At 47.9% G+C, this 16083-nt stretch overlaps 1 protein-coding gene across 2 annotated transcripts in view; it reads left to right on the top strand.

The window, feature by feature from the left end:
- Positions 1-16083, top strand: part of CTSB (cathepsin B) — a 90460-nt gene that overhangs the window by 38508 nt on the left and 35869 nt on the right. For both annotated transcript variants that reach the window (XM_085610438.1, XM_085610439.1), the window contains one exon: positions 3789-3877. In XM_085610438.1, coding sequence (XP_085466564.1) covers positions 3789-3877 — 89 coding nt within the window. The remainder of the gene's footprint in view (positions 1-3788; positions 3878-16083) is intronic.

Here is a 16083-nt window from a genome sequence, read left to right as displayed (position 1 = left end):
GGTGAAGGCAATGGACAGGATTATGAAAGAGCGGCAGGATTTTACTTTCTTACACCTTATTGATATTATCGAGTTTTCTGAGTGGCCAACACGGCCTCCCAAAAAACAAAACTCGGCAATCTAGTGTTTCTGATATCCACAGTGACGTTATTCCGGAGCGCGAAAGAATAAACTACATTTTCTGGGGCAGCGTCACGTCCTACGCGACACGAGCCGCAACAAACCCCTGCCCGATCGCCGGAAGTGCCTCGCACGGAACCTGCCAGCACTATCTTTGACGTTGTTCCCTGCGCCCTAGGATAGCTGTCTTTTTCGGTGCATATTCGCTTTATTCTGGTTTTGGTGACCCAGGTAAGAAGTGAGTGCGGATCCTCGGGAGGGGGTGGAGGCAAAACCAAACCAGGACATTTTTCACTGATCTTTAGGCGGGAATGCGAGTGCGGATTCCGGGAGAGGTGGTGCGTTACCATGACAACTGGACGCTCCACACACGCAGCAGGCAGTGCATGGCAGGCAGTCTCGGACTAGCAGAGGCATAGGGCACTGGAGAAGGACGGTCGATTTCACCAGCAGAGTTCCAGAGAGACTTCGGGTAAGCACTCGTGGGCACAGCACTCGTAAACCTGAACGTCGTCGGACCCCCGACACTCTCGAGGAAACATGAGTGCATAATGCACTGTGTAAATGCGAATGGGGCGCATGAGATGTACATTATTGGAGGGACGTTAGAGCTCGGCACGCAGTTTTGTATAGAACTGACCAACCTCGAACACTCAATTTCAATATTTTTAAACTTAAAAAGCACGGAACACTCCCATTATTCGGAGGGCTAAATAACATACACAATGTGCAACGATATCACTTCCTCATAGAAAGAGATGTCATCCTTATCATTCCCTTTACTTTAGTGTCAGTGTGTCTATTTTCCTTCGAACATGTTATCAGCACTTGAATCTCCAGCTTTCTGCTACCTTTTGGATTAGGGTGTTGTAAATGCTCTGATACTGTTAAAACTGGGAGCATATTTATTACCCGACGAGGTAGATTACAGCCTCATCGTTATTACCACAATTTACATCATACCTAACATTCCAGAATAAAGAAGTGGCTTAAATAACCACTTTCCACTGTATTTGCCTCAACCGTATTACGAGGTAGACATAACGATACCCCCCTCTTTAACCCACAAAGGGTAAGTCGGGAACTAACACAAGGGCTGACAGCAGGCATTGTCAGGTTAAGCCGGTGCCTCGGATCGCTACTCAGATGGATGTGCTTATTGCTAAGGTAGCACGTCTGGATTGTCCGAGACACTGGTTATAGAATTTACATCAAAACTGACAGCAGCTCCGTTTCCTCCTTTTCTCATTCACAAAAGATGGGCCACATTTCTTTTGACCACTGACTGCATATAGCTCTCCTGCTTTCACCACTAAACCTTACCTAATTACTTTCGCTAACGCCACTGACTTCCGCCTGTTTCCCTGCTATTACCCGTCTGCAGGTCAGTCTGCCTGCCGTGACTGCGAACCAGCTCTCATTCACACTCCGTCTTTGCCACTAACCTTAGCTGTCGTCCAGCTTGCACCACTGAGCACAGTGTCTATTTTCAAATAAGGCACCTTGTATTTGGATTGTACACGAATTTATTTTATCCCAGTTTTTCTTTGGACTGCAGTAGTGTCCGATTGAACATGAAAATCTTTTTTTTTTTTTTTTTTTAACCCTATTTTGCGTTTGGCCGCTGTGTTTTTTAATAAGAACTTTAACCGAGGGGTCAGATAAAAGGCACCTGCCTTACCGGACCGCTGACAGTCAGGAGCCTAGTTCAGCAGCGTGTGTGCTCCTCATCACGGGATCAGCAATATGCAACATCTCACTAACTCACTTTCACTACCTCTATCTATTTCACTACATCACAACACCACTCTGCTTACATCTCACTACCTCACAACATCCCTCTCCCTCACTACATCAGTTTCACTACCTCGCTCTTTCTCACTACATAACTCTCTCTACCTCACTACTCCACTCTCTCACTATCTCACAACTTCTCTCTCAAAACATCACTACCTCACTCTCTAGCTCACCTCACAACTTCACTCTCACTCACTACCTCAATCACACTCTTTCTCACTACCTCACTCTACCTCACTCTTTCTATCTCACTAACTCACTTTCACTCTTTCACTACCTCTCTCTCTATCTCACTACATCACAACATCACTATGCTTATATATCACTACCTCACAACATCCCTCTCCCTCACTACCTCACTGGCGACACCTCTGCTTCTTTTAGGGCTGTTCGCGGTGACATTTTCAAATTCCGGTGAGTGGTCGTATTGTTATATTATGCTGGGGTATGTGATACTGAGGGAGATGTGTATAGCACTGTTTTGCCATTCCTATGATCTCTCGAGGTACCATCACATACTCGTTGGCAGGGCTTTAAGTGGGGTGAAAAAACGGGGGGGGGGGGGGGGCTCTCGGGGGCGTGGTCAGTGTAATTAAGGGGGTGGCTTAAAAATACGTAAGCTAAAAATCTGTGTAGCACAGTGTACCGCCCGACTTTTATTTTGCTGTTCCTCTCATTGCGTCCAGATATGATACAAACCACATCATACCTACAACAAGTCAGGACTATTGGCTTTGTCAATGGTTGTTAGTTGCATAAGATAAATAAGCAGCAACTATGGCTTGTGTATAATTTTGAAAACGCTTCCACTTACAGCCCAGGTGACACCACGAAAATGTTGCTGCTCCTGAGATTCAAAAACAGAAGGGAAATCCAGAGAGAAAAGGACTCTCTTGAAATGATTTCCCTTCCCCCTACAACCCTCACCACGTGCACATCGATGTGCCTGCTGTCACTGCAGTCCGGGAAAAAAAAAGGACCGCCTATGCCAGGGCACAAAACGGAGCCCGATAGACCCGTTCGAGGCCCCCTTAAAACAAGCATTTACAATGCAACGGTTTCGGCATTGTTTAATTTAGAGCTATTGGCATTGCTCATGACATTATTTTTGTTTATGTTTTTGTTTTTAAAACATGTAAAGAAACGGCATAGTTATTTACAATGTCAATAGCTTAATCAGTGTGTGTGTAGGTGGCTGTGTGTGGGTGCAAATGCAATAGGTCTCACATTTGAGAGTGATTAAGCTATTGACATTGTAAATAACAATGCCGTTTCTTTAACCCCTTCGACGCTCATGACGGAGCGGTTCCGTCATGAGCGTCGGTTGCGCTGTGCTCATGACGGAACCGCTCCGTCATGGCCCCGCCCGCGCTCAGAACCTTCAGCACCGCGCGGAAATCCGCGCCGCGCTGAAGGGGTTAAATGTTTTTAAAAAACATAAACAAAAATGTCATGAGCAATGCCAATAGCTCTAACTTTACCAATGCCGAGACCATTGCATTGTAAATGCTTGTTCTGCTATTCAGTTCAACATCTTAAAACGGAACATGAATTCAGCTTTCTCTATCCACTCTCTAACCCCACCCATTGCCATTTCAGTTTGTTAAACTGTTTATATTGTGTCACCCCACCCAATTCTATAGTGTCATCCATTTATTTGAAACTAATCTGTTCAGATTCTCTGCTTCCACGGCGCCTGCATGTTTGAAATGAGTTGCTTCAGTGGCACGTATTAACATTGAGTGCACTTGAGACACATGTTTTTGGTTCACGATGCATTCCAGGCAGTTTGCTGTGATTGGAATTTAATACCTTTGCCTACTATTTCACACCTTTTTAGAAACCTGAATTAACTGATATTTGCATTTTAGGCGCGGCTAAACTTCCCCAATGCAGACATGAGTTATGTGAAGAAACTCTGTGGCACGATCTTGCATGGTGGGCCAAAGCTTCCAGTGCGGTAAGTAGCCATGATGGATTGCTTAATCTAAACTTCAGTCCAGTTTTTTTTTTTTGTGTTCAACACATACCTTGTTTCCGCTAAAGAAATGAGCAGTCGTGCAACAATACGTGGTGTGCGTACTGCTTACCCAGAATCACAACTACTTTATAAAAAATGGAGTGCAAGAGTTCCCACAGCCTTTCACTGGGATGACCCTTTGCTAGTGTCCAGCACGCTGCAACAAATGGGACTGGGTTATCGTTTGTTTTAGTGCTGTTTACGTTGGTCTAAACAGAGGCGTCCTGATTCTGGGTTCTTTATGTAAACTGACATATTTCTATAAAGACTGATGGTGAACAATCTTTTTTCCTTTTTGAAATTTTTTTTTCCTTTAACTGCAAATCTGTCTTTATTGTGTGGACCACGGACTATAGTAGAGCTGAATACGAAAAATGCCTGAAACGTTGGTTAAGGTAAAAGAGCAAAACCCTTATTAAAACAATCATAAAATCGGTGACCAGCCTTACTCTATTCTTTTCAGAAAAGTGGACACAAGACTTTGTGCTGGGTGTAAGACTGCTGTAATGGTACAATACGCCTTCCATGGAGTATAAAAGAGCCTGTTGGCACATGAGCCAGTGGCTCAAGTCTTTTCCTGGCTTACTTGGCATAAAGGATGGTCTTATCCTGTGTACTCCAGTCTTAGGGCTTCTTGTTATAGAAAGCCCATTATTGGCAAAGGCTAACCCTGCTTTTGTTTTTACAATGAGGAGCAGACTGGTCCTATCTGCAGTCTTTAATTTGAAACCAGAGAACCTCTGGATGGAGGAGCCGTGATCTTAATGTTCAAGCACTCATTGTCTTGCTCTTTAAATTTGGCCCCCTTTAGCTTTGAAGGGGCTCTTTATGTACGGTCATTGAAGCCCGCCCTAACTGGCCCAACTGGACATGCAAAGCAGGTGTGGAAGGCGGCTACCAAAAGTTTGGGAGGGGAAAATTACGCAGGCCACACCACTCTGGTATAGCAAGCAATTGGGCAGGTTGATTCGCTCGAGGGATTTTGATCGTTGGGACCTTATTGGTATATCCAAGGTGGGCTATTTGTGGAAGTCGGGTGAGGTGGTCCCTTTTTCTTGGCTGCAGCAGGAATAGGAGTTAGCGCAATCAGAATATTTCAGGTATCTCCAAATTAAACATGCCCTACTGGCGGTTCTCCCTAAAGGTAGTGAACTCCCCGATTCCTCCCCACTTCAGGATAGAGTACTAGATGGCAATCTGCCGGAGAAGGCCATATCACTCGCCTACAAAAACTCGTCAACATGGCAGATCCCCCTGACTCATCTGAGGGTGAAATGGGACCACGATGTAGCGGGATTAGATGATGACAAATGGTTGGAGGCGATGGCATCCCCTCAGGAGGTGGCTATATGTTCCAGGCTGCGCCTGAAGAAGCTGAACATTCTCCATAGAACCGATCTGTCTGGGTCAGTGTTGGTTCGTATGGGATATGGCTCAGACGGCTACTGTGTAAGGCGGTGTGGGCAGGAAGGAACCTTTGTTCATACACTTTGGGAATGCACAACTGTCCAGAGATATTGGGAGGCGGTAGCGAACCGTATGGAGGAAGTGTTGGGGCAGCAGAAAGACTGTAACATTGAACTGTCCCTCCTAAACATCTGGAGCCCTACGGACCTAAACTCCAGGGAGCGTACTTGGGCACCTTGGGGCTGATGGTGGCAAAACTCCATATTGCGAGATTGTGGAAGGCTCAGAGCCCACCTCATATGTAGGACTGGGGCAAAGATATGGACTGGTGTATGGTCACGCCAAAGTCTGTATATGAAGCCTGGGGGTTCCCAACTAAATGGACTCAGGTCTGGGGACAATGGAACACCTACAGAGGGGAGATATGTGAACCTCCAAGATCAAGAGAAGATATAAATTGGACCTGAATGTCTTAATGGCGACTGAAAGTTTTGTTTGTGACCGCTATATCTTTAGTAGCATTTGTAATATAACCATATTGCCATTGTATATGTACCATGATATTTTCATCAATCGAACATGCGTCTTTAAAAGAATGCCACCCTGTCAATTGCCCAATTCTGAGCCTGCCTGTTCCCAAGATGCTGTTTTTCTCTTTAAATATGTTGGTGTCTCCGAGGGTGTGTTTTTTTTTTTTCCACATTTTCGGTAAACCAGCAGTTGCAACGCCAATAGTTCTCTCCTCTTTATGACACTGCGCAGATTGCCAATTCTTATTTGTATTGCATAAAATAGTTTAAGATTTCCAAGATGGCCACCAGTGTGTATGTGAGGTTGAGCACACGGGAGGCAATTTTGGAATTTTTTTTTTTTAGTTTGATGTAAAAAAAAAATTACATTTTTTGGGGGGGGAAGATGGCGGCTATGCAAGCTCGTGCCTGAGAGACAATCTTGGAATGGCTTTGGCTGTCCCTTCCTATGTGTGCAAACTAATGCGCAATTTATATTATCTTTACTTCATTTTACTGTTCAAAGATGGCCAGCGACCATTCCGGAACAGTAAATACAATTTTTGTGCAGGATGATGCAGAGACAAAAAAAAAAAGAAAAGTAAGGCATGGTGGCACTGTGCCTCTTCTGAGCCTGCACCAAAATATTTAGAAGGTAACAGACAGTAAGATGGAACAATTACCCCCGGCTTTGGCCGCGAACTTTGCTGCCTACTTTGCAGGCCTATACGCCCCACAGGAATGCTTACCAGGTGCCACTATAGATAAGTTTCTTGCAGACCTGCCTCCAATTGGGGTGTCCGATGAGGTGAGGGACCAGTTGGAGCTGGGGGTGGTGCTGGGGGAGCCCGGGCAAGGCCCCGGGACCCAACGGGTTTCCCTGCGAATTCTTCCGCCGGTTTCGCGCGCAAGTGGTCCCGTATTATCGGGCAGTGGTCGAGGAGGCCAGGGATAGGGGGGTGCTCCCGGCAGACTGGAGACACGCCAAAATTGTTTTCCATAAGCCGGGCCGACCCCCGGACCAACACGCCTCCTATCGCCCCATTTCCCTTTTAAATGTTGAGGCTAAAATGTTGGCAAAAGCATTGGTGAACCGTCTCTTGCCACATATCCCCGCCTTAGTGCACCCAGACCAGGCGGGATTCATGCCTCAGCGGGCCACCAGACATAACATTCGGAGGGCGCAGGTGGCAGTAGCGGCCGTACAAAGGACGGGACAGCCGGCGGCCTTGCTGCTGGCGGACATGGCTAGAGCGTTTGACTCCCTCAGCTGGGTTTATCTCTTCGCATTGCTCCGCAGACTGAATCTGGGTCCCCGGTTCCTTTCCTACATAACGCTCCTTTACACGGACCTCACGGCGGCGGTGCGAGTAGCGGGGGCGACCTCTCCTACTTTCTCCTTGGGACGCGGAACGCGGCAGGGATGCCCTTTGTCCCCATACCTTTTCGCTCTTGCTATGGAGCCGCTGGCTAGGTGGATACGCATAGACTCGCAGGTTCGGGGGGTTGAATGGGCCACGGGCCTGTCCGATCGGATTGCGCTATATGCGGACGATGTCCTCCTTTTTCTTACGGATGTGGACAGGACTGGGCCACGGCTCCTGCGCATTATGCAGGTTTTCGGGGAAACGTCCGGCTTGTACATGAACCCTCGCAAGTCCACCCTGTGGGCGCTGGGTGAGCGCACGAAAATGGGGGCGTGGGCCTCTTCAGTTCAGTTGGCGGTGGGGGGACTGAAATATTTGGGGGTGTTCTTGACTGATGTGCCGGCGGTCTCCTGGGATGAAAATGTGGCCCCAGTATGGGAGCGCATCCGCTCCGATCTTAAAATCTGGTCCCGTATGCCCTTGACTCTGTATGGGCGATCGGCAATATTTAAAATGGTGGCGCTCCCTCGACTCCTATATCAGCTACAGAACCACCCATACAAGATTCAGCCAGGTTGGTTCAGACAGGTGAATTCGGTGCTGGGGCAATTCCTGTGGGAGGGGGGTAGGGTGCGTGTGGCTATACGGACGTGCTTCCTATCCACCTACTGTGGAGGGCTGGCCACCTCGGATATTCTGTCATATTATCAAGCTTCACATCTTCTAGTCCTTATCGAATGGTGGTACGGGGACAGGGGAGACCCGGCATATGCGCTGGAACGGCAACTTATGGGACGCCACACGCTGCATACACTCCTTTACTCTGCGTCCCTGAGGGGTGTGCTGCCCCCGGTCACGCAGGTAGTGTTTCAAATCTGGAGGCAGGCTTTGCGCCGTATGGGATGGTGGCGGACCTTGACTCGTGAGACTCCCCTGTGGCACAATGGGCGTCTACCCCACTTGGCGGCCCTACAAGGTTTTAAGGGATGGGATGACATTGGCATCTCCACGCTGGGAGATGTCATGCTAGGGACGATACTTAAATCTTTCCCTGAGCTACAGAAGGAATTCCATATGCCACGTGAGCAATTTTTAGATATCTCCAGCTCAGGCATGCCCTGTCGCCCGCATTGGTGGGACTGGATTCGCTCCCTGACTTAAGCCCATTAGAGGCGAAAGTCTTCATGGGGATCTACCTGATAAAAAAACCTCCAGGATCTATCAATCCCTTGTTACGCACAGCTCCCCCACACTGAGCAAACTTCGGGGGGGGACTGGGAGGCAGAGGTGGGCGCTCTGGAGGAAGAGGATTGGAGGGAGGCGCTGGCCGCCCCGCGAGGGGCTGCTATAGCCATGAGGCTCCGGATGGTTCAATTGAAATACCTGCATCGGGTGTACTTCACGAGAGTGCGGCTGTGGCGGGCGGGGCTGATTGCATCCCGAGTGCCTGAGGTGCAGCAGGGAAGAGGGCACATTCTTTCACACTATCTGGCAGTGCGCCTCCCTTGACCGCTTCTGGAGGGGAGTTTTGGCGTGCCTCTCGGAAGTATTGGGGTGGGAGCTCCCCCGCTCGCCGCGATTGGCTCTACTCCATGTCATGAAGGATATAGGGGGCAATGTATATAAACGTCATCTCTTGTTGCTGGGACTCACTCTGGCCAAGCGGGACATTGCAAGGGAGTGGAAGGTGACACGAGCCCCATCTATGATGGGATGGAAGAACGGCCTGGACTTTTGTATGGGGCTGGAGCGGCCCGTCTTCGAGGCCAGGGGGTGCCCACGCAAACACTTTAAGATCTGGAAACGCCGGGCAGACTACCGTGGAATAGGGCTGGAACCCCCCGCAGAGAGGGAGACCAATCCATAGGGGCAGCTATACACGGACGTTGGTGGTCCTGGGGGGGGGGGGGGGGGGGCGGTGCGGGGATGCGTACGCTGCGAGGGGAGAGCGGGATGGATGGAGGGGGGAGAGTAGGGCTAGCAGTAGGAAGTGCGATCTTTGGGGTTTGGGGGCGGGGGGAGTTGGGACGGGAGTTGGGGAGTTATTGAATATACAATTGTCTATTGCCTTTATGTAAATGTATGAAGGATTTGGCAGACGTCTCTGGGTTACAGGGCTCTGCATGGTGATTGCTATATTGACATAATAAAATTTGTTTTAAAAAAAAAAAGATGGAACAATTACACCAGTCATGAAGCACACCGACTATTGCACACTGAATGCCAGGGGAATTGAGTTCATGCTTTGAAAACCTGTCTCTTCGACTAACCTCTCCAGGCGTCAGCCACCAGCCCTCCTGCTTAAGCGCCTGGGTAACCTTAGATTACTGTGCTATAACAATGTGCCAACTGCATCTTGTTGTAATGCGCTGAATGAGCTTGGTCGGTGACCTCCACAGCAAAAAGTGGCAGTATGAGCCATAATAAAGCTCTGAAGGTAGGCGATGCTGGGGCTTTGCTGTAGGGTAGCTGGGCCCCTAAATGGAGGCTCCCTAGTAGGGACTTGGCCAACAGGTTTTTCACATTACTTGACTAGTTATGATGCACACATTTTTGAGCTTTAACATTAACGTTTCGGGACATGGGCTGAGATGTAGAGGCAAGATGCCATTTACAGATTAAGACAGACTTTTAGGCCTTCCCTCTGCATTCATGGGTGGTAGGTGGTCTCTCGCTATACCCTTTGTGAATACTGTATTTTACCCATGATGCCCCAGGTGCTAAGCCTAAGATACCTATTGATTTCAATGGAATAATCCGTTTATTCCCTTTGTATGCTAGACTCTCCATAGACGGGGACAAAGTTGTCAAGGCTAGCATGTGAATGAATTGTAACTTTGCTGGATAACACTGTGATCACTATTGCTACACCCCGTGTTCAGTCAGTGGTTTTTTTTTCTTTCTAAAGAGTCTGGGGACCGGATTTGCAGATGGGCTGTACAGAGACTTCAAAAATATGACAAGTTACTTTTAGACTAAGCCCACCACCATAACTATCTCTAATGGCTCCACTCGCACAAAGTATCCTACAAAGATGGCATCCTACATCCTGCACCTCTAACGCCACTTTCTTACCTCCAGCACATTCACCACTCCTCCTGATCACACCCTGCACTTTCAGGACTTGCGGGTCACGGAAGTACTCCTCCAGACTACACTCTGCATTTCTGGTTGTAACCTTTAAAGGTTACACTGAAGTGTCACCACTGAATGTTGCAGTTCTCCAATGCAGCAATCTGTTGTTGGCGGCAGGACACAATCATACCATTAGCTGTTTAGTTTTGGATTCAGGCTATCCTGGCTGATGAGGGGTGACACCCCGAAACCGGCCCTAGGATGCTTGTTTCCGATCCAGGGAGGACCTGGCTTGGCAGTTCGGGCTGGACTGTTCCCATGAGGCACAGGGTCAAAACTGATTTGCATATGGCCAGGTCTAAACTGGGGTGGCATGGTGAGCAATAGAATGATTTAACTCCGATCTAATGACTGGGGTTCAATGTTTTGATTTGTTCTGCATTTCGTCCATCAATTCTGTGTTTTTAGCTTTAGTAAAGCAGAGAACATTTGAAAAGACAGTTTTTCCATTCATTTTGCAACTTCTTTTATTCAATATCAAACCGCATCCACTACTCCGGCTTTGGCTCCTTCCCACCTCCTCAGCTCACTTGGCATTCTCAAATCTTGGGGGCAAATTTCTAATGGAAAGAAAAGCTTGAGGAGGTGCTGGATCGTATCTAGAAACACTGAATATGATTGTAAGCCTCTGTTATCCCATCAAGGGCCACACTGGGACTCCTGCAGGATACAGGTGTGCATCTGTGTTCATCCACTCACACTTTCTAGAGTGCACACGTTTAACTATGGCACTTGTGTTCTTTTATATGCGTCACAGCAGAGCTTGGAAACCGAAGAGGGACTCATTGCTCACTGTTTCAGAGCAGTGATGTCTGTAGCATGCACCCCGACTCAAATACGAGGCAGCTGTGCACTTCAGACAGTGCACTTGATTGTGTATGTAGGCACACTTTCATAACTACCCTAGTTCTGTAAAGCCTCCTCTGTTCAGCGCTTCTCCTCCCACTGTGCAAGCTCTTGGTTTTTCCGGGCACTGTCCTGTCTTGAGCTGATTAATGGATTTCAAGAAGATCATTGGTTCCCTGATCCACAAAAGAAGTTCATTGGGGAACAACCGAGGATGGTTACTGGGTCATGGGACATGCAGCAGGGGCTCTAGGCGCGCTTGTGCAAGCAAGGTGGCGATCACAATGAAAACGGTCCTGCTTAAAACTAAAATTTGGCCAATTTACGAAACCACGTGTTCATGAAAATGAAACCATTTAACCGCCCACTGGGCAGATAAAAGATGGTGGTCACCACAGGTCAGCCTCAACTTTACAAAATGAACCAGACTTTGTCTCCCATTACTAGTGTTTCTTCCTTGTTCTTGAGCTCGCTGTATACCATTCCATTTTTTTTTTTTGTTCTCTTCCATTTCACTCTTGCTATGTCCGTGTCAACGTGGAGATTCATTTTTCAAGTTGGTGTTTTTGAGAGGCAGCTAAAGGTACTATCTTAAGCATATACCAGCGGCACTGCTAGAATGACTGATCGACCAATGCGTACACCCCCAGTAACCTGCCTAATTGTTTTAACAATCCACCTTAACCTTTCCAGTATTAAAAAATAATTTTAATAAACAATCAAAAGATGTAAAGCCAAATGGCCCTATATTCAAGCATTCATTATAGTACAGTAGCAACAGGTTTTACATAGATTACAAAATTACCATATGACTCCTGCTCAGTAGGTCACCCTAAACTGCTCCCTATTAAACACTGACCATGCTGAGATTGTTTGGATCTGCTTCAGTCTTGCATTGCGCACACACTTGTATTGTATTGTGATTTGTAAAGCGCGATTGCTGCCCAATGGGCGTCCAAGCGCTAAGGCATAAAAAACAGAACTGATGAGTGATGGAAACGAGCTTGGGTGGATCTAGCAAACAAGTAAGTTTTCAGCTGCTTTCGGAATGAGAGTAAGTTGGGATTGGACCTGATTTGTAGCGGGAGTGTGTTCCACATCTTCGCGGCGTTTAAGGAGAACATCCTTCCTCCGGTCCTGGCTCTCCGCACTCTTGGGACTACGGCTAGAAAGGCTTCCGTAGATCGGAGGTTTCTGTTAGGATGGTATTGAGTAACCAGTTTGTTGAGGATCCTTGGACCAGACCCCCAGAAAGCTCGATGGGCGATGCATAGTGCCTTAAATGCCACTCTCTGCTTTACTGGGAGCCAGTGTAGGGCGACCAGGGCAGGTTTTGCAGACTGCGTCCTCGGAATCTGCAGCAACGTACGGGCTGCGCAGTTTTGGACGACCTGCAGTTTTCGCATGGACAGCTCTGGGGCCCCCACATACAGAGCGTTATTTGAGTCCAGCCGGGACTGGATCAGGCCCTGAACTGCCACTTGTTTTGCTTCCATTGGGAGGAGGGGGATGACCTTCCTTAGTGTTCTAAGTAAGCCAAAACAGATAGCGGAAAGTTTAGTGGTCTGGGTGGAGAAGGAGAGGTTTTTATCCAGCCATACTCCCAGGCTTTTTACACTCTCTTTGGGGATGGGAGGTGTGCCCAAACATCCAGGCCACATGGAGGGGAGTAAAGTGGGTGAAGCAGTGCCTAGGAGCATGAGCTCCGTTTTGTCTCCATTCAGCTTTAATGAAGAGCCTGTCATCCACTTTTTTATATCCTCTAGGCAGTTCATCAGGTTTCCTGAGGTGTGGCCGGTGCTTTCCTGCGTCAGTGAAACCACTAGCTGGGTATCGTCGGCATATGATACAATTTTTATGCCTGATGGTTAGACGAGCCCAGCCAATGGTTTCATATAGACATTGAAGAGCACAGGGCTCAGAGAGGAGCCCTGTGGTACTCCACAGTCTAGGGGTTTTCTGACTGATGTTATGTCCCCATCAAAGATCTGGAAGGATCTGTTATGCAGGAATGATTCCAGCCATTTTAGAGCGTTGCCTCCGACACCGATGTTATGCAGACGGTTCAGCAGAGTGGCATGGCTGACCGTGTCGAAGGCTGCACTTAGATCAAGGAGGATCACTGCCACTGATCCCCCTTGATCCAGTATCCTTCGAGACTCTTCGACTGCCAGCAAAGCAGTTTCAGTACCATGTTTTGGCCTGAAACCTGTCTGGGATGGGTCCAGGAGTGCATGGCTTTCCAGAAATTGTGTCAACTGGGTATTTATGTGTTTCTCTAGCACTTTACTTACCCAGGGGAGTAATGAAATTGGACGGTAGCTAGAGTGATCTTCTGTATTGAGGGTGGGTTTCTTTAGCAGAGCCCGTACCATGGCTCTCTTCCACCCGGTTGGTACTGTGCAGGAGGAAATTGATGAGTTAAGGAGCTCTAGCACCACTGGAAAGATGGCTTGGCCTGCCTGGAGCAGTATTTCTGGAGGGGCAGGGTCGAGGGGAGACCCAGATTTGACTTGGACTGCCAGTTGTTGCAGTGTCTCCAGGTTTAGTGGGGAGAAATGATCCAGCGTAGGTTGTCCTTGCAGGGGGGAATTATTCAGGGGCTTTGGTTAGTTGAATTGTTGGCTGTTACCGGGAAAGCAGAATAAATCTGCGTGACTTTATTGTGGAAAAAGTCTGCAAGTTCATTGCATTGCTCTAGTGATTTCGGGACTGGGGGGGCAGTATTGACAGTAATGCATTTTTTGACCAGATGGAAGATCTCCTTGGGTTTTGATTTTGCTGCCATTATTTGGTCTGCAAAGTAGGCGGACTGAGCTGTTCTCACCCCATTTCTGTAGGCCTTAATAGCCTCTTTGTAGTGTTTTTTGTTTTCTGGGAGGAAATCTATTCTCCAGGCTCTCTTTTTTCCTGCAGAGGCGTTTCCGGTCTCTCAGGGAATCTGAGAACCAGGGAGCAGACTTGTGTACTCTCTTGGGAGCGGATTTCCTTAGAGGAAGGATCGTGTCCAGTGATTTCCTGATCCAACCCTCATAGTTATTTGCTTGGTTGGGGTTAGTACAGGGAGGTGGACGGGAGTCTTCAAGGATAGTTGTCCATGGCTCTATGGAAAGTTTTTTCCAATTCCTCCTAGTTATAGGACGGGGAGGCAATGAGGGAAGTTTGATGGTAGACCAGGTAAATGGGATGAGGAAATGGTCTGTCCATGGGAGGCGAGTGGGTTGCCCGACCGTTAGTCCGGTGCAGTTACTAAAGATTGGGTCGAGCAGGTTTCCCTTTTCATGGGTGGGGGACCTAACCAACTGAGTCAATTGCAGAGCTGCCAGGTCCTCTGTTAATTCCCTAGCAACAAGGTCTGTGGGGGAGTCAAAATGGAAGTTAAAATCTCCTAGAACTGTATAGTTAGCCGGGGTTAGAAGCCGATTCGCGATGATATCTGGTAGAGACCTAATGAACAGTTTTCCTGAATCTGGGGGGCGGTATATCAGGGTACCAGAAAGGGAGCTGTTCGCAGAGAAGTCTATTCTGAATGCAATGCTTTCGCATTCGGGAATAGCTTCGGTCGAAATGCGCCAGCAGTATTTCTCTTTTAGAATGATAGCCAGGCCTCCCCCTCTTCCCTTGGTCCGGTCCATTCTATGGATCTGGAACCCAGGGGGAAGGGCGGTGACTATGTCTGGCTCTGAATGGGGCGTGAGCCATGTATCCGTCAAGAAGATGGCATCCGGGTTGTGGTTCTCTAGGAGTAGGCATATCTGCATGCTATGCCGAGGAAGAGATCGGCAGTTTAACAGGTACATCTGGTAGTCCTGTGGCGTGGCTGGTGGCGTGGCTGGTGTCAAAGGAGTGTTTGCAGCCAGGGCATTGAATAGGGAGGTCGGCTGGAGGGAAGGAGTGCGGGCATTGCGCCATAATAGGAGGTCTTATCTTTTTTATGGCGGCTGAGCTGTATGTCCTGAACTGGATGGTGTGGGGGGCAGGGGTTGTGGCCCCTGGCCCCGTCGGGTCGCGGACGGGCGCAGACGGGCTTGCCTTTGGCGCGCCTTCGGCGCACCGCCGGCGCGTCCGCTGCGCCTCTGGAAACAGCACATTCTTAAATGAGAGGGAAGGGGGGGTGTGGCCTAACTCGGTGGGCGTGTCCCTGTGGTTTCACGGCGGCTGTCCTCAACCCTCCTCAGCGCCTAGCTCAGCTGCGCGAGGGGTCGATTGTCAGGGGGCAGTGGTTAGGCTTTAGGGGAATACAGTTATAACACACTCAAACAGTTTTAAAATCAATCTTTTTATCCTAAACTCGTGTGTCCTTTCTATCCATCCCTTAATTCACTGTAGTCTGGGTTTCTTTTTTAAAATTGGGTTTAGTAATCTGTGCTGCTTTAAAATTAACTAGAAGTAGTGGTCAGAATTTTTGTAATCTGAATTTTCTAAACATTCACAAACTACGCCTTATTTTTTAATTCCAGACGCTTCGTTTTTTCTTTTTCGGTGAAGAACATATTGACCATGAAAAAAGGAACATCAAAAATCCTATTTGTGTAAGATGGGACAGTTTAGAAAATGTCAACTCATGCTGATAATTGCATTTAAATAAACAATATTAATTGTACTTGAGGAACATTTATATGCAGTACACGGCCTCAAAAAACAAGTATATTTTCTTAATTTTCCCTGTAGTCAGCCAGGTGAGACTCCTTCCTGGAAGAACTGGTGATGCTTGGGAAGGTCCTGCCCTACCATTGATTCAATTTTGTTTTTAAATGTAAAATTGGAAAAAAGGATTGCTTTTTTTAAAAATGGAAACATCTGCAGTATGCCATGGGATTTTCCTGAATAAGACGGACAGCCAATCATGTCTGGTTGGAATAGGGGATGGGTCGGCAAAATG

The sequence above is a fragment of the Triturus cristatus genome, chromosome 6 (assembly GCF_964204655.1).
Source record: "Triturus cristatus chromosome 6, aTriCri1.1, whole genome shotgun sequence".
Lineage (NCBI taxonomy): Eukaryota > Metazoa > Chordata > Amphibia > Caudata > Salamandridae > Triturus > Triturus cristatus.
Note: the sequence above shows the minus strand (reverse complement) of the source record. Positions and strands in the feature narration are given on the sequence as shown.